General features: G+C 40.8%; 3 protein-coding genes across 3 annotated transcripts; all 3 read right to left on the reverse strand.

The window, feature by feature from the left end:
- Positions 1–15,702: 15,702 nt before the first annotated feature.
- Positions 15,703–17,586, reverse strand: LOC147474445 (uncharacterized). The gene is made up of 2 exons (XM_086585084.1): positions 17,020–17,586; positions 15,703–15,813 (listed from the first exon to the last, which is right to left on the reverse strand). The coding sequence occupies exons 1-2, from the start codon at positions 17,584–17,586 to the stop codon at positions 15,703–15,705; spliced, it is 678 nt and encodes a 225-aa protein (XP_086441210.1).
- A 1,246-nt stretch (positions 17,587–18,832) lies between these two features.
- Positions 18,833–20,890, reverse strand: LOC147474446 (uncharacterized). The gene is made up of 2 exons (XM_086585085.1): positions 20,027–20,890; positions 18,833–19,945 (listed from the first exon to the last, which is right to left on the reverse strand). Exons 1-2 carry the CDS (start codon positions 20,888–20,890, stop codon positions 18,833–18,835), a joined length of 1,977 nt encoding a protein of 658 aa, XP_086441211.1.
- A 2,150-nt stretch (positions 20,891–23,040) lies between these two features.
- Positions 23,041–23,538, reverse strand: LOC147474447 (uncharacterized). The gene has a single exon (XM_086585086.1). The coding sequence runs from the start codon at positions 23,536–23,538 to the stop codon at positions 23,041–23,043; it is 498 nt and encodes a 165-aa protein (XP_086441212.1).
- Positions 23,539–26,761: the final 3,223 nt, after the last annotated feature.

Genomic DNA, 26,761 nt, shown 5'->3' on the forward strand with positions numbered 1-26,761 from the left:
CTTGGAAGAGATTGGAATATACCTCGTGTGCTATAGGATTTGTTGCTTCATCAGGGTACGTTGTTGAGAAGATATTAGTTTTACTTGATCTGGATATCAAGTCACCACCAAAGAAAACCAGCGCAACAACAATTGAAGTCCCGACCTTTTTGGTTGTAGTTGAGAACTACACAGGGAGGGGGTGCGAGATTATGTCATAATAAAAAGTATACAATTTTTTTTTTTTTTTTTTTTTTTTTTTTTTTTTTTGGAAGGTCTAAACAATAAAGATCAAAAAAATTATGTCATTCATTTCAATTCACAAAACTAGAGTGGGTTGACTACTAAAAATTTAATATGGATTGATGAAGTTAACTACTTAAGTACTTAAACCATTAATTGATACTACTGTGTCTATATATATCTACATAATCTAGCTAGTCTGCAAGTCTACGACAATTCAACAAATTGTTAACTTCCTATAATATTATAAGTCTATATAACTGATAAGAGCCCAAAACTGTAGTTTTAACCCCTTAATATCATTACATTTAGACTAATTATATGTATAATAAATATGAGTTAATACTGTTCACGTGCATTTATGTATTTTAGATATTGGAGTCAAATATGTGAAGAAACATGTCACTTTTGTGAGATAAAGGAACAAAGGTTAGTTGCTAAGAAGTTCTATGATTAAAGGCAACACGAATCAAGGAGACAAAACCTTTTTAAAGCCCGGTCAAAGCTGAAAAGTCAAAGTCAACGCAGGCAAAAATAGAACATAAAAGTCAACAAAACTTCCGCAGGCTGTATCTTTGGACTCTGATCTTAGAATTGAGCCTATTATATGTCAAAACGACTAGCACGGAAAGAGCTTTCTAACGGTTCAGGCCTTGACCCAATCAGAAGAGCAAAAGTAGACGAAAAGGCTATTGCAGTAATTTTCAACAGAGAAACCATTTTTAGACTTATGTAATTAGGTTTTGGGCTTGATTTAAGAGCCCAAAACATGGCTCCAAAGCCCATGCACGAAATTGTAAACCTATCATCTCTTATATAAAAAAGACAAAGGCATAACTCTACATATACTTAGACTTAGATAGATATAATTAATTAGAGCTAGATAGTTAGGATTTAGACTTAGTTATTAGATTAAATTTAAGTTAAGTTATTGTTCCTCATTGTTCATTTGATTAATAAAAGAAAGTTTGTTCTTCATTATGTTTCATTCTTATTTAAATGTTTATGATAGTCAAATGACTTCTAGCTAAACCTCCATTAGAGGGGTTTGATGAAGCTTGATGAAGACTTGATGTGTTAGTTAGGATTATTGCGTTTAAAAGTTTCACTCTAGAAGGATAGTTGATTCGCCATGAGGATGGGTTAGACTTCCTCACATACTAATTATTAGTTGGTAGAGATTGCCATGAATAATTAGGGATCAACACTTAATCTTAGTTGATTAGGATAGCAATAACTTATACTAGCATATTATGAATACATCAAGTGGATTCAAATCTCCCTAATCCCTTCTCCATATTCACATTTCAATATTCTATTATAATAGTATAAGTTAATACATCTTCATTAAGTTAAATTGTCATATTAGTTTAATTCAATTCATTACTCTCATTCATTTTGTTAGTATCAATTAAACTAGCGGAAACTTACATTTAAAGAACTAGGAGTAGAATGAATTCTCTACTCCATTTATTGCATGATTCAAGAGAGTAGATAACTTTGATACATTAGAGTAAATTACTATATGTTTACTTATGTTTAAGTTTAATTAGTTAAGTAGGAGTAAACTAGAGTTTTTATAGTTATCAAATGGCGTCGCTGCCATCTTAGTTCTATTTAAATTCGTTTCCTTTAGTATTTTCATCCCTACCAAAATCCCATTAAACCCACCCACCTTTGTTTGGTTCTGACTGTGTTTGCTTGGTTTAGAATTTTTTTTTTCAGAAATCTACACGGAGCGCGCCCACGCCCATAGTAGGCTATCTCGGGAGTGCGCACGCCCTAAAAACACTAGACATTGGTAAAGGCAAGAGCGCGCCCGCGCCTACTTCTGAATTTGCCCGATTTTCACAGGTTAGTTTCCAACTCATTTCATTTAAGTTATTCAGTGTTTCTATCTTCTTGAATACACTGTGATTGCGTATACAAGACTCTATTCAAATGCGTAGCAAGGAGGCATTCAGGTACTCCTGCTTCCACTCCTCGCCTCTTCTGTTAGAAGATTAATTCTAGCATATCAGGGTTGTTTGACTGTGGTTAGTGGTTTGTTTTTTATTGGCCTTAGCCTTGTATGAGATTAAGGTCCGGTACTAGTAAACCATCTTCTGTTATTTATCGCAAACGTCAATACATACACCTATCTAGAATACCACACACTACACCTGCACCAATGGCTGACGAAACAAAGACTCCTCTCTCTGATTTTTACAAGGCCCTTAACGATAGCCCTAAGTCGTGCATCGTTCTTGCAGACCCAGTGGGGGATTTTTAAATCCCCCCGAATATATTTAATTTGTTACCAATTTTTCATGGGTTAGACTATGAGAAGCCTTATCAGCATATGCGTAGGATATAACAAGTTCTTACCACATTTTATCATCCTACTGTTGGTTCGGAGCAAATTAAATTGAGGGTGTTTTCCTTTCACCCTCGCCGGTAAGGCAGCATCTTGGTTAACTACCCAAGCGCCTAATTCTGTGGACTCATGGGCCAAACTTGTTCAATTATTCATGGAACAATTTTACCCACCACTCAAGACAGATGAAATGCTTCAAAAGATTCATTTCTTCTGCCAGAATCCTCATGAATCCTTTTCAGAGGCCTAGAATCGGTTCACGGATCTTCTCATTGAGTGTCCACATCATAACCTTGTGAAAGACAAGCTTGTTCGTGCCTTTTTCAAAGGGTTTTTACATCACCATAAAGTGGTTATTGACATAATGACTAGGGGTAGTTTCCTTAGTAAAGGTGCTTTTGAGGCTTATAGGTTTTTGGAAGATCAATCTAAACGTCAAAATAAGGGGGGGGTAATGACATCCCTCTCTCCAGTAATTTTTCTTCCATAAGGCTGCCAGTATGTTTGAGGTTAAATCTGATCCTGAGCTTAAAACTTTAATCGAATCTCTCACTAAAAAGGTAGAAGCCATTTCTGTCCAACAACAACCTACCCCTATCATGAACGTCAACACTCTTCCATGTAATTTCTGTTACAGCCTTGAGCATCCCGACTCCTATTGTCCTCTAGTCTATGAACAACCATCCGCTCAACTGGACAATGTTTATTCCATTAATAGCGAACCTAACGCGCCTTGGAGATAACATCCCAACTTTGGTTGGAAAAATAATCATCACGTTATACCTCCAGGGTTTAATAATCAAAATGTTAGGCAAGCGCCAAATTACAATCAAGCTCCACCGAGACAAAGACAAGGATAATGTAATTATAATAATTATAATAATAATTATAATGCTAATATAGGTATCATTCTGGTTACTAATAACTATCGCAACCCACCCGTTAATAATCAACATGAGATAGTTCCAATCACACCACCTGTGCCCACTACACCTTCACAATCGTATCGACTCGACGCCTTCATACAGGTTAATTAGCTAACAACTTTTCCAATCCATGACTCAATCTAACCAACATGTTTTACAATCCATTAATCATTTAACCCAATAGTTAACCCAAGAGAAGGCCCCACCAAAAGGTGTGTTTCCAGGTCAAACCGTACCTAATCCTAAAATGCCAAACACAGCCTTTGAAGTAACCGGTAATCCTAGTACTGAAAATATCAATGAAGGTGAGCTAAATGTCATCACCACTCTCCGTTCTGGCAGTGGTCGATAACGCTGTAATGATGCTTGTTGTTACCCCACCAGTGGTCCCTACACCTGATATTTACTAGATACCAAAGTCGTAACTGATAATCCTACTCCTGTAGAGGTACCAATTAAACCTCAACCCAAGAGGAAAACGGCCAAAGTTAAAACTCCTATTGATCCATATGGTAAAAATATATAGAACCCACCATTTCCCCAGAGACTAGCCATGTTACACAAGGATACTAACTTTGATGAGATTAGGAAAGTTTTTAAAAATCTAACGATTAGCCTACCTTTTCTTGACGCTATTAAAAAGTTACCATAACATGCTAAGTTTCTAAAAGAGTTGTGCACTACTAGGCGGAAGACCAATATACCAAAAGACGCCTTTTTAACTGAACAGTTCCCGACTCTATCTTAATATAATGGAATCGTTAAGTACAAGGACCCTGGTCGTCCTACTATACAATGCACTTTGGGGGATACTCATACGACGACTGCGCTATTAGACCTGGGGGCGTGTGTTAACTTACTCCCTTATTATTTATATAAACAAATAGGTTTAAAATAGATGCAACCAACTAAAATGATGTTGCAATTAGCTGATCGTTCTATTAAGTATCCTAAGGGTGTGGTTGAAAACGTGCAGGTTAAAGTTCAAATTTTTTACTACCCAGCCGACTTCGTTATCCTAGACACAAAAGTCGTTAACAACTCTGTTCCTATTTTAGGGTGTCCTTTCTTGGCAACTGCCAACGTGCTCATAAACTGCCACAATGGTTCGATGTCCATGTCCTTTGGTCATCTTTCTGTTGAGGTAAATGTGTTCAAAACGATGAAACAGTTCCCGAAATCGTCTATAGATGGGGAAGTTAGCATTATCGAGAGTTTAGCTCAAGATTATTTCAAAAATACGTTTCTTGATAAGCAGATGCACAAATTCCTTTCCTTCGGAAGCTCCAACTTCGACGAGGACTCCCTGGAAGTAGATGAAATCGAGGAAGATTTCCTTCACCTCTTTTGTAACTCTTCTTTGCCACCTTGCGAGTCCCCTCCTCTTGATATCCATTCCTCCCTTGATGCCATGATAGAAGAAGAATTTTACACCTACTATCCCAGTGATTCTTCTAATTCACCTATTGAGGAATGTCTTGCATATCTGAAAGCTTCTGATGATCTAGACCTGAGAGCTCTAGCTAAGCACCATTCACCCACCTCACATCATTCACCTTCCATCAATATTCCCCACCCTCCACCTTTTCAAAGGAACCTTGAGTTTGCACTTGACCCTCTTGTTTCTCTTGTGCTTCATGATTTTCTAAACTTTCCTAGTAAGAAAATACTACCTAAAGAGCTACCTGATACTTTCATTTTCAGTTGCGTGATTATACCAACCAACGCCACCAATGAGTTTTGTGATAAACCCACACTCTCATTTCTTCCATTCCTTGGTTCTAAAATTCATCCATATCCACCATTTCTTCCACTACCATCCATTTTCTCACAATCATTCACTGGGTCACTCTTTTGTTGGAGAAAAAAAACGACTTTGCATGCTAGGTTAGGTTCTAGAAACATTTGTATTCACTCTTATTCTGCTAGGCCATGTCATGGGAAATCATGGTGCTTGATTATGTTTGGATGGGTTTTCTGTGATAATTATTTATGGCAAGATCCACAACTATTTCAGTTGTTGATATATGGTCAACTGCAGGCTATTTATATATATATTTATTTGATAAAGTCTCGAGAATCTGACTATAAAAGACTCATTTTCTTCTTCGGTGTACTCCATTCCACTCTTATATTTTGGTAGTGCACCATTAAGGTAACTGGGCCCTCCCTTTGGAGTGTGTGGCTGTAAGTATCGGATCTTAAGCCCACGTTTAACATAATTCACATTTTCCACTCTTACATGTTTTCTCGGTTTTTGAGTCATGTTTCTCTATGGTGTGAATTATGTCTTTATTGCTTTATTGTTTTCTCTTATATTAATCTGTATTCATAAAAAAAAAATAAAAAAATAATAAAGAAAACCATAAAAATTATAATCTAGCAAGTCTCGAGAATCTGACTTTAAAAGACTCACGTGTTTAAACAAATTTTCTAAACCCTGTTTTCAAAATTTGTTTGGGGGTGGGGTGTTGGTCTTTCTATTCTTGTTCGCTCAACTTATTATTCTTGTTAATTTTGTCGTTTAGTCATTTTTTGATTTAGGTTGACACTATCTATGAATTTAGATTCATTTTGCTCACATAACTTATGTCATGCACGCACTTGGAGATATTTTGCATTTTCTTATATGTCAACCATGGTTAGATTTTAGTTTTTTATAGATCATTGGATTGTACTCTCTTTGATGATGGTTTTCATAGCTCATTCGTAAAATCGGACCGTTAACAAATCGAGAATTTTAGTTTTAATTTTACGCGGCATAGGACAGAATTGATATTTCCAAATTTGTTCTGGGCTTGGGCCCAACAGGTTAAACCCCACGTGTTTAAACTCCTTTGTGTTCTTCATCTTCTCCCCGCCTCCAAGAACAGCATCAAACCAAAAAAAATAAAAAAAAAAAAAAAAATCCAATAAACCACCGCGACCCACTCCATTTTTTTTTTCAAAAGACTTCAATTCAAACTTGTTCCCCACCTACCATTCACCCCAAATTCGAATTCCAAACCCCAATGGCTTCTCAAAACTGAAAAATTCTTCCAGAACAAGCTTTTGTTTCTAAACAATTTTCACCATTTTATGATATTGAGATGATTTGTAGGAGGTGGCAAGGGTTGTGGTATTCGGTGAATGATTTTTATCACACTGATTTGGTATTGAGTTTTTATAAGAAGAAGGAGATTGAGGGTAGGAAGATTTTTTGTGAGAGTGAATGGGAAGAGAATAGAATTGTGTACAGGTGTGTTGGCTAATATTCTTGGCATTGATGCAAGACACCTCACACTGACAGTGCAAGAATCTCAGTTCGGAGGAATCGAGGCTTTGATGAGAGACACGGTATTGGAAGGGCAATACAATACGAAGTCGCATTGTGTTAGACAATCGTCTCTAAGAACCAACCAGCTAGTTGTAGCTCAGTGGATTGGTCAGAATGTCATTTGCACTACGAAAGTCAGTGACATTACTTCAAACTGTCTGCACGTTCTCTGGGTTACGCAAGAGAAGAGGTATGATTTTTGCATCCTCGACTTTTTGTTAGCTGAGATTCGATGCGTCGGTGTTAATAATGCACCCTTCTCTACTTTAATTACAAAGATTATGATGCATTGGGGCTGTGTTCTGAAGACTGATAGGATTATGTTGAAGTTGCATGCAAATCCACAGATTTATAAAGACTGTATTCAGAGGAAGTGGAAATTGCCTGAGGATAGGGGTGTTGAGACGGAGTCGAGTGAGGAAGATGAGGATGAGTCATCATGTTTTGATGCCGGAGTTTGGGAAAAGGCTACTACGGATGAAGCTCGTGCCTCCCTATTGCATCGTGGCATGCGTTCTCTAAATACCATCTGTGAGAATCTTCGGACTAGGCAAGTTACAATTCATGAGAACTTTGAGAAGATCAGTGATAGTCAGCAAGATATCCGGGCTAACATGGAGACTCTCGTCCAGCATGAGGATGAGCGTTGGGGAACCATGAATGCATTTATGGACCAACAACGCCGATTCCAAGTAGAAGTTCTATGATGCTTGCCACCTGATGGGGGTTCTTCTTCGGATACCTCTGTGAGGCATGAGCGTCGTCGGTGCAGGACAGATGACTCTGGCCCATCATCGTCCCGTGGCTAGTTTTTGTTTGTATTTTTGTTGTGTTAAGACTTGTTTTCTTGTTTTTCGTAGATTTTGTTTCTGAATTGTTAGTTAAGTAGTTAATATTTGGATTCTGTAATTGTTATTTTATTTTAATCTAATTTGAAGTTATTTTAGTTTTCGGCATATGCTATGTGTTGTATCGTGAATCCTACCCTTTCAACTTGTTTGGGGGTGGAATTATTTATTTAGAAATACCTATAATCATATCCACGAATATTTTGTCGAATTATTATCGTCTGCTTGATAATAATTGAATTATGTGAGAATGTTGCTATTTTGGTGTCACTAGAATTAGCAAGTGTTGTTTGTTGCAAACTCAAGGAGTCATAACTAGATGATTGTTATTTTAATTCCAGCCAAAAAGCTATTGGTTTGGTTTTGGAGCATGCCTCTTGTTTAGTTATATTTTGGTTTTAGAAATATCTTTTTCCATCATGTTGCCTTAACTAGTGGGGAAGCTTGTGGACCTTAGAAACTAGTTCTCTATAAATCCTTGGTGCACTCTCAACTTCACATCACACCTCTCACTTTGCATCTCTCACTTTGCTTTTGAATTTTCACTTCATAACACTCATCATACTCGGAGCGCGCACGCCCTCTGTTTTGCCTATACTAGGAGCGCGTGCGCCCCAAATTCACTAGACTTCGACCAAGGCAAGAGCGCACCCGCGCCCTTCACCTCCACAGCCACTTCCAGTTCTAATTTTTTGTAGGTTCTTCCAAGGTTGTTTCCAAAAGTTCTAGAGTATATTGTGTGATATGAAGCCTCCCCAGGTCATACCAGAGCAGTCCTTCGAAGATTTGCTTGGGAGCGAGACCTATGGAGGATGGTTATGCGAAAGGATCGTGCAGTCAAGATGGCAGAATCTACTGGTAAGTCCTGATGACTCGTACTCACCTAAACTTCCTGAATATTTCTATAATAATTCTAAGTTTTTTTATTGACTAGATGGAGAACAAGTGTTTTCTATCATAGTTAATGATACGACAATGGAGTTCAGCAAGTTTTTGGTTGCCTTTGCTGTGAAAATGCCAATGCATGTTCTTGAAAACTTATGGGGCAGGAATTTTTCGTGTAGAGGACCAAAGGCAATATAACATAGCCCTTGGTAGCCTGTCCCTAAACGTTGGTACTACCATGTTCTTTATCATGATGAATATTTTAGGGGAGTAGCGGTTTTTTTCTGCAAATCATGCCGCTGGTGACGTTTTTCTTGCTTTAGCTGAGGGACGTTTCCTATATGACATTCCCCAGGTTTTACTGGCTAGTCTAGCAAGAGCTCATATTATGAGGCACAAGTACCTTCTTATGCCTATTTTAGTTTGCCACATCATGCGTTTCTTTTTCCCTGATTTTTGTACCCATTTTACAGATTGGGTTGGGGTTGAAATTATGAGACCCACCAATTGTATTGTTTGTTCGTTTCGTGTTATGTCTTGGCCGGGATGGAGGGTACACCTTCATTGGGTAGCTCCTTACACCCCATCAGACCGAGTAACGCTTGATAGACACGGGTTGATGATACAAGGAGAAAGGCTTGGCAAGTTATCATGGCGTGGCAAGACCCAAAAGAACCTCGCTTTTTTATTGAGGAAGCTTGATGTGTTAGTTAGGATTATTGCGTTTAAGAGTTTCACTCTAGAAGGATAGTTGATTTGCCATGAGAATGGGTTTAACTTCCTCACATGCAAATTATTAGTTGGTAGAGATTGCCATGAATAATTAGGGATCAACATTTAATCTTAGTTGATTAGGATAGCAATAACCTACACTAGCATATTAGGAGTACATTAAGTGGATTCAAATCTCCCTAATCCCTTCTCCATATTCACATTTCAATATTCTATTATCATAGTATAAGTTAATACATCTTAATTAAGTTAAATTGCCATATTAGTTTAATTCAATTCATTACTCTAATTTGTTTTGTTAGTATATCGATTAAACTAGTAGAAACTTACGTTTAAAGAACTAGGAGTGGAACGAATTCTCTACTCCATTTATTGCATGATTCAAGAGAGTAGATAACTTTGATACATTAGAGTAAATTACTATAGGTTTACTTCTATTTAAGTTTAATTAGTTAAGTTGGAGTAAATCAGAGTTTTTACAAATATCAATAACTCTACTATTATGTGGAGAAAACCTATAAAAGATTAACATTGAAAGTAAAAAATTACCTTGTTTTTTTTTTTTTTTTAATTGGAAATTTTATTGATAATGATAACGAGTTTTACAAATAATTAGGACAAGTGTGCAACAAGCCGCACCGCAAGTCTTTTCTGAATTTTTTTTTTTTTTTTTTTTTTTTTTTTTTTTTTTAATTTTTTTATTGAGGTATGATGCTTGCTTAAGAATTGACAGTGAAAGAAAGGAGGGAGAGCTTATGGGTTTGTTATGGGTGATTAGAATTATACAAATTGACCGGTCGGACTTTGGGCTTTTAGCTTTTGGCTATTTGTTTTAGTCTTATTAGCTCATCAAACACTCAAAGACACATTTGTCTATCTTTAATGGTTTTGGACTCAAAATAAATAATAAATGATAATTTTGTAAGGACAAAAAGAAAAGTAAAAAAAAAACGTTGGTTTATTGGAATGTTTTTTATTAGTCTTTTTTTTATACTATTTTTTTTTTTTTGCTAAAATAATTGGGGGTGCGAGTCTTTATAGTTTGAAGATTTTTCTAGGCAATTAGTTATGTGGTAGAGGAGTTTTTCTAATCTCGAGAGGGAGTCGCGACCACCACCCCCAATATCCATTTATGATGTCTAGTGTCTTCTGCTATTATTATCGTGTCATACTTCCATTCGCAATTTTCACATTTTCTTGGTTTTCTTTCTAGGCAAGAAAAGAAAGTTATAATTGTTGACCACTGGTGACTGGTCCAAGTTTCACCAATCGCAATCGGACTATTGGCACCCGTATGGGCTTTTCTAGTGAGTTAGGCTAAAAATAATAATAATTACATAGAACAGGCCCATAGGATAGAATTGGGGATTAATTTCACTTCTAGTTTCGTTCAGCAAATAATTAAGGCTCCATAACAAACTGGGTTGCAAATACGGTATTGCCCTTTATTGCTTTTGAACCCAACTCGTCATCTCTGTTAAGTCACACCGAATGAAAGCTTAAAAACCACCATGATTAGTTTTGCATACAACCTCATCACCTTTGTTAATTTAAGAAAGCTAACATTTTTAAACACACACAACTTTAAATTTATTTCAATACCCAATTTAAAACTCTAATCTACGAAATTTGAACGCCCTAATTTCTAACAATTTGATAATGAGAAGTTCGGATCAACATAGTGATGGAGATTTAGAAAGAAATGAAGATTCACACAATGAAAAATATGAATTACCATTAAAGGTAAAACCTTAGCTTTTGTGATTTATCTTATTTGTGAGCTAGTTGTCTAAAAAAGATTAGAATAATAATTTGTAATTAGCATGTCGTTATTCAATTTTTACTTTTATTTACAACTAATTTAAGCAACGAATTTACATGCATAAAGTTGTCTGAATGTTCTAACACACATGCATAATCTTATTTGCATGTGTGTCGTACTTGCGTGAAATTAGCAAATGAAGTATCATGAATTTTTCAGGGTCATTACATTAAAAAAATTGATTATTTTTCGAGAAGTTTTCAATCATTTGTATCGTATTATTGTTTGTTGGTGTAGAAAAATCGCCAAAGGAAGTTGAAACTCAAAGTTTATAGAGAACAAAATGAATAAGACATAGATCCAAACCTACGATGTTGCTATAATAGTGAAGAATCAACTCACTGTAAAGAGTTGAAGTGTGCTCCGAATGATGATTATTGTTATGTGCATAGTGTTTTGAATAATGATGACACATCAAGATAAATTATGAAATTGATGGTGAGTGTATAATCAGATAACCTTTGAAATCCCTATGTAACCTCTGATCTTACAGCCTCTTTCTTCTCTCTCTCTCTCAGTTTTCCTCCTCATCTTTTCTCTCTCTCTCCTCTCTTATACTCCCTAACCGCTAACTGCTTCCTGATTCCACGATCTCCACCTCACCAGTTCATAACCGCTAACCGTCCACTACTGCCTCAAGTACCGCGGCCTATATCCTGTACTCTCACTCTCTGGTTTCTTAAGTTACCTCGGTCTTTGAGACATGTCATCCCCATGGTCATGAATTTGGTAGATACAAATGCCCCCTCTCGGCCCCCCGAACCTCGTGAAGAACCGTTTGGGGGTCGAGATATTCTCAAATTTATCGATCCGGCCCCTACTTCTTTTGCTTAATGATATCGGCGTGTGTTTTTCTCTCAGCGGGCGTGCTATCTCTCAACGGACACGCGTGCTTGCTCTGTTCTCTCACACGCGTGCTTAGCATGCCTGTACGCGTCATGATTACCTGCAGAACCTGACACCTCGTTCTTCGATATCCACGTGGCGCCCATCCTCTGGACCATTTCTCTTGGCCTTTGGATATTACCCTCCTGAATATTACTTGGTTACCCCTGATGCCTCGAATCCCGCTCAAACCCTCAAACCCTTCATCTTTCCCATTATTCTTCCATCTTTCATTCTCTAACCTCAGCACCTCTCTCTCTTCTTCCTCTTCCTCTGCTCTAATTGTTCCGCTCTTCTTGTTAGCATCTTCCTCCAGCGGTTCTCTTACCGGTTACTGTCTCTGTCATTTGTGCTTTCTCTTCCTTGCTTGCAGCTGCATTGAAGGTCAGGTTTGCTCTCCTTCCTCTTCCCTCTTTTCCATTCTTGGTTTTTTATTTAGTTCCGATCACTGTTCATCTCTTTTCCCCGCCCATTAGGCTGTGGGATATCTTTATCTTGATCGAATTTTGGAAATCCCTGCTTCTTTGCCTCGCCCACTCTCGAATATCATGTCTGCTTCGGAGTCCTCGAACTCCTCTGTCGTCCGATCTGATCGATCGGAGACCCCACCCTCTAGATCTAGTAACACCATCGCTGACGGATCAGACTCTCCCACCTCCGCGGCGACAAGCCCTGCCGCTATCCCTTCTACCTCGGGGAGATCGTTTAAGCTTCCCCCACCCCCCTCACACTACCGCAGACCCAACCTAGACGCAGTCAAAGCCGCTTATGGCATCCCAGATGATGTGCTGTTAGAGCATGTGTCGGGCATAACTCATTTTCCCCATCTTGTAGAACCGCGGCCAGGGAGCCTGGTCGTTACCGTTGGGCAAATAGTAGCCGGCTTAAGGTTCCCCCTGTCTTTGCTTGACATAGAAGTATGCAATCACTTCAACATTCCGCCATGTCAAGGCATTGGCAATTTTTGGCGTGTCATGTACGCTGCCAACTTTTACAACAAAACCAACTCTCCCCAGATCAAACTCCGCGATGTCATTGCCCATTACTTCAAAAAAAAAGAGTACCAAGTTTGGCAATTGTAGGCTATCAATCCTTTTGTAGTCGTCCACGAAAGAAATCTTTCATTCTTCACATCACCACCTCTGATAAAGTGTGGCACCATTACCCTTTGTATGTGTCCGGGAACTTTCTGTCAGCGGACATCCCTTCTGAGGTTTCTCTAAGGCACTTACACTTTTCGGGGAGGCGGTAAGTGTATCCGGCGATTGGTGTGTCCTTGTATTCATTCTTATCCGTCTTTGACCTTGCCGCTAACTTTCTTTGTCACGAGGTTGGAGGCCGATTCTCATTCACAACTTTACAGCGGTGTCTACTCCGCAATCTTTGAAACTCAGCGATCCGGGAAGCGACCGGTCGCGGCCTTCTAGGCATTGATCACGAAAAAGCCACTCCGGCTCCTTCGACCCAACCCTCAAAGACTTCGGCCCGTATCAAGGCCCTTTCTATCGTCTGCCTCCACCTAAAGAGAGATTGCCCAAACCTTCTCCCCCCAAGACTAAGAAGAGAGGCTACACCAAAAAGATCTCTCATTCACAAGCCGAGGCCCTTAGAGCCGGCTCTTTGCCGCGGACCAAGAAACCCTCTACCGCTGCTCCAGACCAATCCACCCCAGCAGGTGTCCCCGGCTCATATTCTTCCCTTGCTGATTGGGAGGACGATTTTGCAGTCTCCGACTCCCCTCCGCCCACCCAGAACATGGATGTCAACAAACTCAAATTGTGGGACAGCGACCCTGAAGATGAGCAGACCGACTCGGCGCCGCAGGGGCCACCCGCCAAGAGGTGTAGAACTGCGGGAAACACCTCCACTCCTGCTGCCCCATCCGCCCCAGTAGCTGCGGCCCCACGGCCGTTGGTCCCATCGCGCCGTCATGGTAAGGATCCCGTGCCCGTTGGGCCTGAAATCTGGCATCCCGAGTTCAAGGCCAGGGATCGCCCCGTCACCACTAGAGACTCCGCTTTAGACAATGCCGCGGTGGCTGCCTCTCTGTTCTTCTCATCCCATCTTCCACGAGATCAAGCCTACGGTGACTCGGGAACGTTTGCTGGCCACCGCGCTGCCATCTACACTGGGTGGGAGAAGGTGAGTCTCATCTTGATTCTCTTGCCTTGCATCATTACTTTGTGTCACTTCTAACTCCTCTCTGTGTTCAGCTGAGCCTGGATATAGGCTACGTCATCCGGGGATTGACTAACACCTTGGATACCCTGGAGACGGTGAAGCAGGAGATCCATGGGCGGGATTTGGAAGGCAAAATATGCCAAAGGCGGAGAAAGAACGTAGCGATGACTCTCATTATCGCGGCCCTCAAGGCACACAACGACAATAAGGTCCGCGAAGGGGCTCTCCGTCCAAATAGCGGACCGCCGAGCTAAAACCGACTAGTGAGAAGGCAGCAATGGAGGCCGCCGCGCAAACCACCCTTGACCAATCCCTGGCAGCTGCCTCTGACCGCTTCCGCACTCTAGCAGAAAAGAAAATCGCTAGAGAACTGAAGCGTCAGATGGCCGAGCTTACCGCTGCTGGGAGACTTCTTCCCTCGCCGCCTCCTGCCCTTGACCAAGCAGCCGATCCACCTGCTACCTCCCCTCGATTTGTCGACAGGAGGCCGAAAATCGGTGGCCAGCGATGAGGTAGTGAACATATCCGAAGGCTTGAAAGAGATGCCCGAGGACACCTCTACTCCCGCACCCGCCGAGGAGCAGTGATCGGAGTTCAACCCTTTGTTTTATATCTCAATATCTTTTGTAATATACTTGTTCTTTACTTGGTGTTCTGGATATTATGCGTGCCCCGTATTTCTGGGTGTTCCCAGCGGGCTCAAACCTTTGCCAATCTCGATGTATTCCAGATATTTTTGGGGAAAATGTTTTTCCAAGTTGCTCAACTATATTATGCTTAGCTGTCTGTGACAATTTGTTTTTGGGGCCGCACAGTCCGCCCAAAATTTGTTTCTGGACCACCGCATCCGCGGATGGCTTCCCATCTCACTGTCTCTGGCAGCTGTGGGGCTATTTGGGGGCAGCTTAGTTTGCCCCCAGTTGGTTTCGGACCTCGTCGTCCGCGAAGGGCTCGTCCCCTCCGTTATCTCTCTCAGCCGTGAGGCTCTTTGGGGGCAGCTCAGTTTGCCCCCAGTTGGTTTCGGACCTCATCGTCCACGAAGGGCTCGTCCCCTCCGTTATCTCTCTCAGCCGTGAGGCTCTTTGGGGGCAGCTCAGTTTGCCCCCAGTTGTTTTTGGACCTCATCGTCCACGAAGGGCTCGTCCCCTTTATCTCTCTGGCCCGGCCGTGAGGGCTGTTGGGGCAGCTTCGGTTTACTGATTGGTTTGAGTGTTCACGGCCATTACACCGCCAAATTCTTTGGTCTCGATTGCTTTTGATTCGATGGTGGCATGGGCGACACATAACATCATCATACACTTAGATGAGAATCTCATTTGATTCGAGCTTGTCTTTAATTAAAATAAAAGCGTACAAAGCATCACTCATAAAATTTCTTCAACATTCTTATGTTCCAAGGTCTCATGATGTCCTCCCCTGAAAGTAGTCTATAACCGATAGGTCCGGCCCCGCCCTTCTCGACCCGGTGTATGGCCCTCCCGGTTGGGCCCCAACTTTCCGATCCTTCTCTTTTCGGTGGTGGGGTTACTTTAGAACGCGGTCCCCACTTTGAACTGCCGTGGCTTCACCCTCTTGTCATCTTGCCTCTCGCAATCTCTGTGGTACTCTTCCAACTTGATGCGCCATATCCCTCCTTTCCTCTATAAGGTTCAGTCCGCAGGCTAAAATAACTTCATTGACTCCTCCCTCTGCGGCTCACGGTTCTCGTTGTCGCCTCCACCATCTCTACGGGAATCACCGCCTCCACTCCATAGGCCATGGCAAATGGCTTACTCTTGAGTGGAAGTTCGTGGTGTTGTTCGGTACGCCCATAGCACCTGATTCAACTCGTCTGCCCACGCCCCCTTTCGATCTTCTAACTTCTTCTTCAAATTATCCATTATTGTCTTGTTAGAGGATTACGCGACCATTCCCTCCGGATTGTAAGATTTGAGAATCCTTGCTTCACCTTGAATGCTTGGAGGAATTCGCGTACTTTGCCCCCAGTGAATTGAGTACCGTTGTCTGCGATTATGGTATGCGGCAGCCCAAATCGGCAAATTATATTTTCCCACAGGAATTTCTTGACTTGCTCCTCCTTAACCTGCTGCAGTGCCACACCCTCAACCCATTTGGTGAAATAATCCGTCGCGGCCAACACGAACCTTCGTTTGCCACTGGCCAAGGGGAGCGGTCCAACGATATCGAGCGCCCACATGGCGAAAGGCCAAGGGCTGAATACCTTATGCAAAGACTCAGCAGGAGCATGTATCAGCGGTGAGAATTTTTGGCATTTCTCACACCTCTTGGCATACTCCGTTGCGTCCCGCTTCATGTGCGGCCAAAAATACCCTTGAGATAATAATCGATGTGCCGTCGTCCTACTGGCAGAATGACTCCCACAATCCCCCTCATGAATCTCACTCAAGACCTCTTCTGCCTGTTTAAGCCCGATGCATTTCAATAACGGTCCGCTGACATTGCGTCTGTATAAGTCACCATCTATCAGAGTGTATCTTTGAGACACCTGTTCCATTCTTTTTCTCTCCCGTTTGTCCTCGATCTCTGACCCCGCAAGGAAACTCTTTATGGGTTCCCTCCACCCTGTCTCATTCTCGGTGACTCCCAAAACTGTTTCACCCTCGACGCTTGGTTTGTTCAAGAGACCTAATTTCGACGGCTTTCGCCCTCGGTTCGGTAGCACCGGCCAAGAACATATGCTAACGATCGGGCGTGTCGGTTCTCACCGCCGCCCGTGGGCTTAACTTGATCTGAGTAAACTTGTTAGCCTTTCTCTGTAATACCTCTAAATATTTTGCCATCCTGGGGCACCGGGCTGCAAACTCTCCGTTCATTTGACATATTACCAAATTGGAATCTGAATACACCGTTAATTCATTCACCCCGAGATCAGCGGCCATTTCCAACCCTGCTATCACCGCCTCATACTCTGATTCATTGTTCGAAGCTGCGAACCCCAACTTCATCGATAATTCTAATCGGTTGTTCTCCGGTGTAACCAACACCACCCCGATCCCGCTTCCGGTGTCGGTCGCGGATCCATCTGCAAAGACCCTCCACCCGTTTCTCATATCCCAAGGGTCGAATGGGTCATGACTAGGATCGCCCTCTCGTTCCATAACCATTTCCTCTCCCCATGTAGGGTCCTCGGCTGGGAATTCTGCCAGGAATTCTGCCATAGCCTGTGCCTTCTCTGCTGTCCTGACCTGGTACTCTATGTCGTATGAACTCAGCACTACCGCCCACTTCAACATTCTTCCTGACTTTTCCGCTTTCAGGGCCTGTTTGAGTGGTAAATTTGTCACCACCACTACCGAGTGAGCATCGAAGTACGGTTTTAGTTTCAAAGCTGAGAAAACCAACGCCAGAGCGAATTTCTCGATCCTGCTATATCTGGTTTCTGCATCTAACATGGTTTTGCTCTGAAAATACACCGGCCTCTCTATCTTGTCCACCACCCTTATCAACACGGAGCTGATTGCGTACTCCGACACCCCCAAGTACAGATACAGTTTTTCTCCTTGCCCTGGTCGCGACAAGATAGGGGCTCTTCCCAAATAAACCTTTAACTCCTGGAAAGCTTTTTCACATGCCTCGGTCCATTGGAAGTCCGTTGTTTTCCGTGAAGAGCAGGTACGAGGTCTACACTTGTCCGAGGATTTTGAAATGAATCTGTTGAGAGCCGCGATTCTTCCACGCCAACCTCTGGACCTCTTTTCACATCCCGGGGTGATTGCATCTCTACCAAATACGATCGGTCCGGATTTGCTTCTATTCAGCGGTATGTGACGATGTAACCCAAGAACTTTCCCCGACGTCACCCCAAAGGTGCATTTGTCGGGGTTCAACATCAGCTTGTATGTCCGTAATATTGCAAAGCGTCTCCTTCAATCCCTCGGATGTTCCTCCTCGGTCATACTCTTTTCCACCATGTCATCTATGTAGATTTCCATTCCCTTTCGATCTTGCTCTCAAACATCTTCTCACCTATCCTCTCGAAGGTAGCCCCGGCGTTCTTCAAAGCTGAAAGGCATTCGGTATAACGATAGAACTCCCCTCTACTATAAACGCGGTTTTGTCTTGGTCCGACTCATACATGAACACCTGATTGTATCCCATAGATGCGTCCATGAAAGAGAAGAACTTAAACTCCGCAATCCGATCCACCAACTCGTCTATCCGCGGCATTGGGTAACAATCTTTTGGACATTGTAAATTGACATCCGTGAAGTCGACACACATTCTTACTTTCCCATTCTTTTTTGGAACCGCGACAATGTTGGAGAGCCATTCCGTGAATTTGCATTCGCGAATAATCCCCGCCGCTTTCAACCTATGTATCTCCTCTCGTATCCCCTGCGCATACTGCGGCTTTAAGCCTCTCATTTTTTGCCGGATGGGCTTGGCCCCTTCTCTCATATGCAACCTGTGACAAGCAAATTCTGGATCCAGTCCCACCAGATCCTCCACAGACCATGCGAACACATCGTTGTTCTCAATCAACAAGGCGGTCAACTTTGCTTTCCAACTCTCCGATAAATCGGCCCCAATAGACACCAGTTTCTCCTCCTCTCCAGTACTTACGTTCATTGTCTCCACCTCATCCATTGTCTTCGCCCCCACTGGCAACTCTGGGACCGTTACCGCGATCTGTGATTGCTACGCCTCGTGTCCGCCCTCTTTCCGCGCCCCCTTGTCTGTTGCGCGGATCAACTCTCGAACCACCACCTGGTGTATTCTTTGAGCCGCGGCTTGGTCTCCTCTTATCTCGTACATTCCTCCCTTAGTCGGGAAACGGATCACTTGATAGTAGGTGGATGGAATTGCCTTCATCTCGTGAATCCATCTCCTTCCCAAGATGGCATTGAATTGCGATGTGGAGTCCACAACCATGAAACGGGTGAACACCGTTACCGGACCTGCAGTTACTGGTAGCTCCAGTTCCCCTATGGGTTCGGTCATGCTACCGTTGAATCCAAACAGATTGGTCCGGGGAGGCTTCAATTGTTTCTTCTCAATATTCATTTCCTCCATAGCACCGCTAAACAACAAATCAACTGAGCTTCCGCAATCTATTAACACCCTCTTCACCATGTAATTACCCACTGCAATTGTTATCACAAGCGCATCCTCGTGGGGAGAGATTACCGCTTCCAGATCCTTTGGTGAGAATTCTATCCTACCATCCCCCTCCGTGGCCCCTGGCACTGGTCGCGGAATGCTCGAGACCTCATTTATCTGCTGTAAGCTGGACGTCCTCCTGACTTTATCCCGGTGAGCATTCCTTCCTACTGTTTCCCCACTGAAGATGACATTGATGGTTCCTAGGATCCTCCCTACGGCTGGCGCTTCTTTGACCGGATGTGCCTCCCTGATGAACTCTCTCAGCAACCCCTTTTCTATCATTCTCTCTACCAACCACTGCAAAGCGAAACACTCATTGGTTCTGTGGTTTCGGATCTGGTGGTACGCGCAAAACGGCTTCTCTTCCAGTTCTCTAGGCGTGCTTCTCGGACCTTCAAAATACTGCATCCCTTTGATTAACGGCAATATCTCCTCTAAAGTTTTGTTCAAAGGAGTTGTCGCTATATCGCGGTATGGTTTTCTCTCGCGAGTGTCTCTCCTTGCTATGTCTCGACCTCTCTCAGCTTTGTGTGTCTCTTCCCTGTAAGATCCCCCTTCACGGGCCGCAACCTTTCCTCTGTCTTTCCGGTCGTTCTGTCCTACACTATGCACTGATTTCTCCGTCTTCCTAGGCTCCTTAGCAGTTCTCTACAGTATATCCTCATATCGTATGTATTTCTCGACCTTTGGATACAGTGCATGTAACGTCGTGACTTCGATTTTGGACACAGATTCATGGACTCTAGTACCCTGCTTCAACCCATGCTGGAATGCTATTACTGCGGTGTGCTCATCCAAATTCTCGACCCTCAACGTCTCCTCCTTGAACCTACACAAAAATTCCCTCAGCGTCTCGGCGGATTTCTGTTTGACATTGAAGAGGTCCGCGATATCCACTATTCTCCGTTTCTGATGAATGAAATGGTCCACGAATGCCTGCTCCAAATCCTCGAACTTCTTTATACTGCGCGACGTCAATCGGTAATACCAATCCGAAGCTCCCCCTTTCAGACTAGCGGGAAACATCATGCAGCGGAGTCCGTCATACTTACTCTCTTGCCACAGCGGCATCTGCTGCCTAAAATGGTGTAAGTGGTCCGCAGGATCACCCTTCCCGTCATATCGCTCGAACCTCGGTTGCGTAAACCTCTTCGGTACCTCGGAATTCCAAACAGAATCCGCTAGCGGGTTCTGATTAAGTCCGGCTACTACCTTCCTCACCACCCCTTGGCTTTCTTTTTCCGCCGTCCGACTTATTTCTCTATCCTTTTCAATCATCGCCTGGATCACCTCCAGCGTGACCGCTCCCTCCAGATCACCTCTTGGCCCTTGAGGCGCTTCCTCACTCTGTTCCCCCATCTCGCTATTCTCTGGCTCTCTAGTCCCCTCCCCTCTTTGTGTAGTTTCCCTTTCTCTTCTAAGATCTTCATTCTCCTCCCTCAATCTCGCTACTTCTTCCTGCAAGAGTCTGGTTGCCTCTGCCGTCGCGTCTTGAACTTCCTCTGGTGTTTCTTCCAACTCCACACTCAGAGCCTCTCCCTCATCGATTCCCTCTCTCACTTTTTTTGGTCTCCCTCTCCCTTTCTTAGTCATCGTTGCCATCCTATAACCCTTTCTTCTTGTCTCTAAACCGTAGGTCACTTTCGTGTGTCCCCACAGACGGCGCCAAATGTATAATCAGATTTTACAACCTTTGAAATCCCTATGTAACCTCTGATCTTACAGCCTCTTTCTTCTCTCTCTCTCAGTTTTCCTCCTCATCTTTTTCTCTCTCTCTCTTATACTCCCTAACCGCTAACCGCTTCCTGATTCCACGATCTCCACCTCACCAGTTCATAACCGCTAACCGTCCACTACTGCCTCAAGTACCGCGGCCTATATCCTGTACTCTCACTCTCTGGTTTCTTAAGTTACCTCGGTCTTTGAGACATGTCATCCCCATGGTCATGAATTTGGTAGATACAGTGAGCATGAAAGATAAGACAATGATAGTCCTTGCTACAATCAACAAATGTCTGGCTATGGAGAACCCAACAGAAAAGTTGATATTGGATATAAAATTGGATATCATGCCCAGCAACCAGCAAGAAACCCCGTAAGTACCATTCTTTTAAGAATTGGATGAATATATATTCTTTTAAAAAATTATTTTACTTTGACATTTATGTTAATACTTTTTCACCATTCAGGAATTATTGTGCTATATACATATGTTTTTTCATGAGAACAATAATCATGGGGGCCGGTAAGTTTCTAACCTCAAAATTGAAGAAACATGGTGTGGACTTCTTGAGATCATAAATGGTATACCAATTGTTGTGTGACGATACAAGAAGTTGGAAGCTGAAGATCAATGACAGTCAAGAACCAAGAGAAAGACAAGAAAAATAAGCAGAACAAGGAAGTCATTAATGAAGTATTGGACAAATATTGAATTGGTCAAGAAAGATCCTTAGCTCGAGTGTCTGCTGTTAGTAATAGTAAATAGTTGAGGCAATCTCTGATACAATATTTGAGCCAATGTTTCAATTTTTTGAATGCTATTTCTTTTCAAAGGATAAATTTTTTTTTCACTTAATAGTGAAACTATTTTTGCAAATTGGTTGTACATGCATGCGTGTCTATTTTTGCAAATTGATTTTACATGCTTACAGGTATATGCATGAGTTTATTTATAAGTCTACGGTAGAAAAAAAAAAAGTACATGCAAACTGGTATATGCATGTGCATTATACACATGCATACATGTATATGCATGTGTTTATTTATAGGTCGATCTACAGTAGAAAGAAAAGTACATGCAAACTGGTATATGCATGTGCATTATACACTGCATACAGGTATATGCATATGTTTATTTACAGGTCGATATACGGTAGAAAGAAAAGCACATGCAAACTGGTATATGCATGTACATTATACACATGCATACATGTATGTGTTTAATTATTTACAGATCTACGGTAGAAATAAAAGTATATGCAAACTGGTATATGCATGCGCATTATACACATGCATACAGGTATATGCATGTAAAGATTTAGTACATAAATTTGGTAGCAACGATGAGCGGGGGATATTGAACCAAATAGACTTGCAAATTAAATAGCAAAAACAAAAAAGAACTACTAACAAGAGAATGTATTACAAATTGTATGCATTTTAAAGCTTCACTCGTTAGCCATTTATCTCCTAAAGTATTGTCTATCATTTCTATGGTTGTTCTATCAGTCCAATATTGTCATGTTTGTCACACCAACTAGATATTCTAAAGTTTAGTACATAAATTTGGTATTTGTTGTGTATATAACTATATATGCGTGCGGCACAACGCTTAATAAAAGCCAATAAAATTTTGAAGTCTTAAAGTAGAAATTAAAAAACAAATAATTACATACTAGGAATAAGTAGAGTGGGAGAACTAATATTATGTGTATGCACAATAGAAAGAACAACACATGCAAACTGGTGTATGCATGTGTAATATACACATGTATATTGGTAATATGCATGTGTAACTTTAGTACATAAATTTGGTCTTTATCATATACCTATAAAAACAAACTTCCAACCATGAAAATAAAGACTGCATATATATTAGTACGAGAGTGGTAATGAATTAAACAACTCTAATATAATATTTAGTACTATTTGTTATATGTATGTCTTAACTACTAATATTATCCATCCATGAAAAATAATATATTTCAAAAGAAGAATATCTTTAACAAAAAACAAGAAGTTCAATCAATTGCAATAGCTTCTAATGAATACGTCTCCAGCTTACTCCTGCATGTGCTTTCAATCCTCTTTTTCTTCGGCCTTTCGGGACCTCTCCTAACATCAGGTGGCATTATATCACAATTTTCAGGCATCTCCATAGGCATCTCAATATTTGCAATAGGATGAATTGAGTGGGAGTACGATTGGGAAAAAGAAGAGACAGTGAAAGCCGGATCAATGAATGAGTATACTAAACCACCAGAACTAATAATAGACGCCACTTCATGTACGCAGGGGAAATCGTTAATCTGCCAGTAACGACGACTACAAGATCTGCGTTCCACGTTGACATAATGAACTATGACATCCTCAACCTCAAACTCAAACTCATTTGATCTAACAACCCTGAAAGATCTAGCAACATCAACTTTAGCATGATAAATACTTTCCATTAAAGGGCACAACTCCGAACGCCAAGACAAACACTCACGACAGCGGTCATCAAACATCTTCATCATCTTTTGATGGATATGATACAACATAGCAGTGATAGACATAAAACATTATTTTTTAATCCACGCATTGAAACACTCGGAAAGAGTAGAACACATCTCACTATACCTGCATCCTTGAAAGCACGCATTAGCCGAATGCTCAAATGGGATATTCACTAAGAACTCCTTAATTTTTGGCCCGGCCTCCAATTGTTTTTAGCTCAGTAAGTTTGTCCTGAAACTTAGCCATTGTAGGAGCATTAGCACACTCTGAGAACAAATTCACAACATGCAGTATACTTGCACTCCTCCCACACATAGCCATAGACACATTGTTCTTTAGGTGCCACAACCAATAGCTATGGAATGAAATGGGGAAAACAATGAGAATGTTTTTAACTAAGCCAGCATATCTGTCACTCAGAAATTTGTACCTCCTACCATAAGGGACAACCAACTTCAAATTCTCCAATAACCAACGCCAATTGTCATCTGTTTGATTAGCCACAACAGCCATTGACCATTTGAAACAAAGCTAAAGAAGAAAAAAACAAATAGAATCAATTATATATATATATATATGCATGCATGAATTATTTATATATATACATGACCAACATTTATATGCAAACTGAAGTATGCATGTACAAACAACGTAAACAAGACATATGTGAAGACAAATAAGCACGATAAGACACTATTAAAACAATGTCAAAATAACATACATACACTCAACAAAAAGATAGATGTTTTAGAATAAAATATTGATTTCCATTTTTAGTTGTCGCCGCTAACAAATTAACAACCTTTAAATTTGGCCTTCAAGAAAATCTCGTCCAAATAGATCATTGGGTGACAATATATATTTGAACCCATGGATACACGCTCCAAAGCTGATAAAAATTCTACGAAACTTATGGAGTCCCTCATCAATTTCAAGCACAACATGACTACTGGGATTCGAAGCCTTTAAAGCATCTTCAAACCAACACAGTTGATAATATGAAAGACCATCCTCGCCATATATGTCTTTCAAAGCCAACTCCCTACCAATATAAGCATAATAGTATGATATATCAAGGTGATACTCTCTATGAATCAAGCGCATAATTTCTCTCGGCTTCATAGAAGGATTATCACGAATCATCTCAAGAATCAGGCTTTTCACAAGTTAACTCGAAACTTTACAATTACTAACGTCTTTACATGCAAAACCACAACTATGTTTAAGGTTAAGCTTCTTCATCCCTAAAGAACCAAACTTCAAAGCACCATGGACAATCCAAAAGTAACCAGTTTCCTTTTTTTTTTTTTTTTTTTACAAATAACATGTATTCACTGCAAATCATTCTTCTTATACGAGTATTTATATCCCGTTTCAATCGAGTACATGGTTAGTTTCACAAGAAAATCACATGGTCCTTTACATTTTTGTCCAACATGCGTAAACACCTTAGCCCAAGTCTTCGTCTTGTTTTCACGAGTAAACTCAATATCATGATCAAGAAAAATATAACCACCTGAGTTAATACTCCCTTCACCCTCACAATTCCCAACAATAATTGAAGAAGACAAACCCAACACCACATTAAAATCAATCATGCTTATATGCTTCGCGGAACTATAACAAGCAATGGCTTAGAGCTCGGCATCAATTTCAATAATAGATTGCTTACCATTACGAGAAATCCATACATTAAAATCCGTTGTACACAATTCATTCTATTTATTTCGGATCTCTTTCTTAATTTTAGAAACTGTTGAATCTATTCCGACACGAAAAGTTAAACTATCACGGTCATAGCAAAACACTGCTAGTACTGAAAAATCCATATCACTGCAAAAAAAAAAAAACTTATATTCATTAAAAGTAAACTCATTATATTTCATACAAAGACATGTTTTGCATGCCATAAGCAATCAACAACAAATAGCACAACACCATAAAAAATCAAAACAAACAATGAATTAACTATGAATAACACTAAACCTTAATAAAAATGTATTACAAATAATTGAAGAACACAATCTGTATCACATGTCTCAAATTGAAGAATACATTAATACCTACATATGAAAAATTCACAATTCAAAACAATAAAAGAAAAAGAAAAAAAAATATGAGATGAGATGAAATAGAAAAATGAGGAAAACAAAAACAAACCTAGATGAGCAACGATTCATAGAGAGAAGTGGAATTGATAGAGAGAAGTGGAATGGCAAAAAGTAAACAAGAGTTTGCGTATGAAAGTTGGTTTTACTCTCGAAATTTTATAATTCTATTATGTATAAGAGGAGAAGGTTATTATTGGAATTAAATAAAACAAAAATAGAAAAATTTGTCATGGAACCGTAATTACTTACATTGACCCAGTTGATTTGTCATAAACTGTAATTATTGGTCAACCAAGCCTAAAATCGAAATTATTGGTCAATTTATGTGTTTGGGCCTAAATCTATGTAATAATTACCCAAAATACAATGATAAAAAGAAACTAAAAATTTGATTATGCTCTAGCCGCTCACCTAATTCTGCATATATAACTGCAAGAAAACGCCTATGGGCAACCTAAACAGAATCATCTCCTAATATAATTCGATCTTTGTGTATTTCCAGTGCTTCCAAACAATGTGCCAAAGCCTCTTTAAGATTCAACACTGCAACATAAGCTTGCCATTTTCCTATTCGTCACACCAAGCTCACTACTGATAATCTGAGATTCCAAGTGTGACAAAAATCTATCATTAGCCCTCTTTAGATATCCTAAACTATCATTAAACCTCTTCATCAGATCACAACATGCAGATCCCATCATCACACGTAATGTCAATATGTCATAGCTAATGGTAAAGACAACGCATAATCATTCTCAATTTCTTCATCTAAAATATGGAATGCTCGACTTGCATATTCTAGAATCTTTCTGGACATTTGTTCCTTACTTCCTTGTTGTTTTTCTAAATGAAGAGCCACTTTCAAGCAATCAAGGCCTCCGAGATTTTCTGACTCAAAGTTTTTTAAACCTCTAAAACTATCATCAGATAAACTTGGTATTGTGTGGATAGATTGGTTTTGTTTACGAGGGAAAATAAATAAGATTCGTGTTTGGTGGTTTCAAGGACTGGTGATGCTGGGATAGGTAAAAGAGAGGTGGTTGTGGAGGTGCGTTGTGAGAGGAGAGAACGTGGAGCTCTTAGAATTCTTCTCATGGCTGATGACTCCGGAAGTTCGGATTAAAACTAATAA

Source organism: Coptis chinensis, chromosome 9 (assembly GCF_015680905.1).
Source record: "Coptis chinensis isolate HL-2020 chromosome 9, ASM1568090v1, whole genome shotgun sequence".
Taxonomy (NCBI): domain Eukaryota; kingdom Viridiplantae; phylum Streptophyta; class Magnoliopsida; order Ranunculales; family Ranunculaceae; genus Coptis; species Coptis chinensis.

Coding starts and splice junctions, on each gene's coding strand:
- LOC147474445 (XM_086585084.1), bottom strand. CDS start 17,586: ATGTTAGATGCAGAAACCAGATATAGCAGGATCGAGAAATTCGCTCTG. Junction 15,814..17,019: donor TGTATTCAGATTCCAATTTG/GTAATATGTCAA, acceptor TGAACCTTATAG/AGGAAAGGAGGGATATGGCG.
- LOC147474446 (XM_086585085.1), bottom strand. CDS start 20,890: ATGACTAAGAAAGGGAGAGGGAGACCAAAAAAAGTGAGAGAGGGAATC. Junction 19,946..20,026: donor GTACTAGAGTCCATGAATCT/GTGTCCAAAATC, acceptor GATATACTGTAG/AGAACTGCTAAGGAGCCTAG.
- LOC147474447 (XM_086585086.1), bottom strand. CDS start 23,538: ATGATGAAGATGTTTGATGACCGCTGTCGTGAGTGTTTGTCTTGGCGT.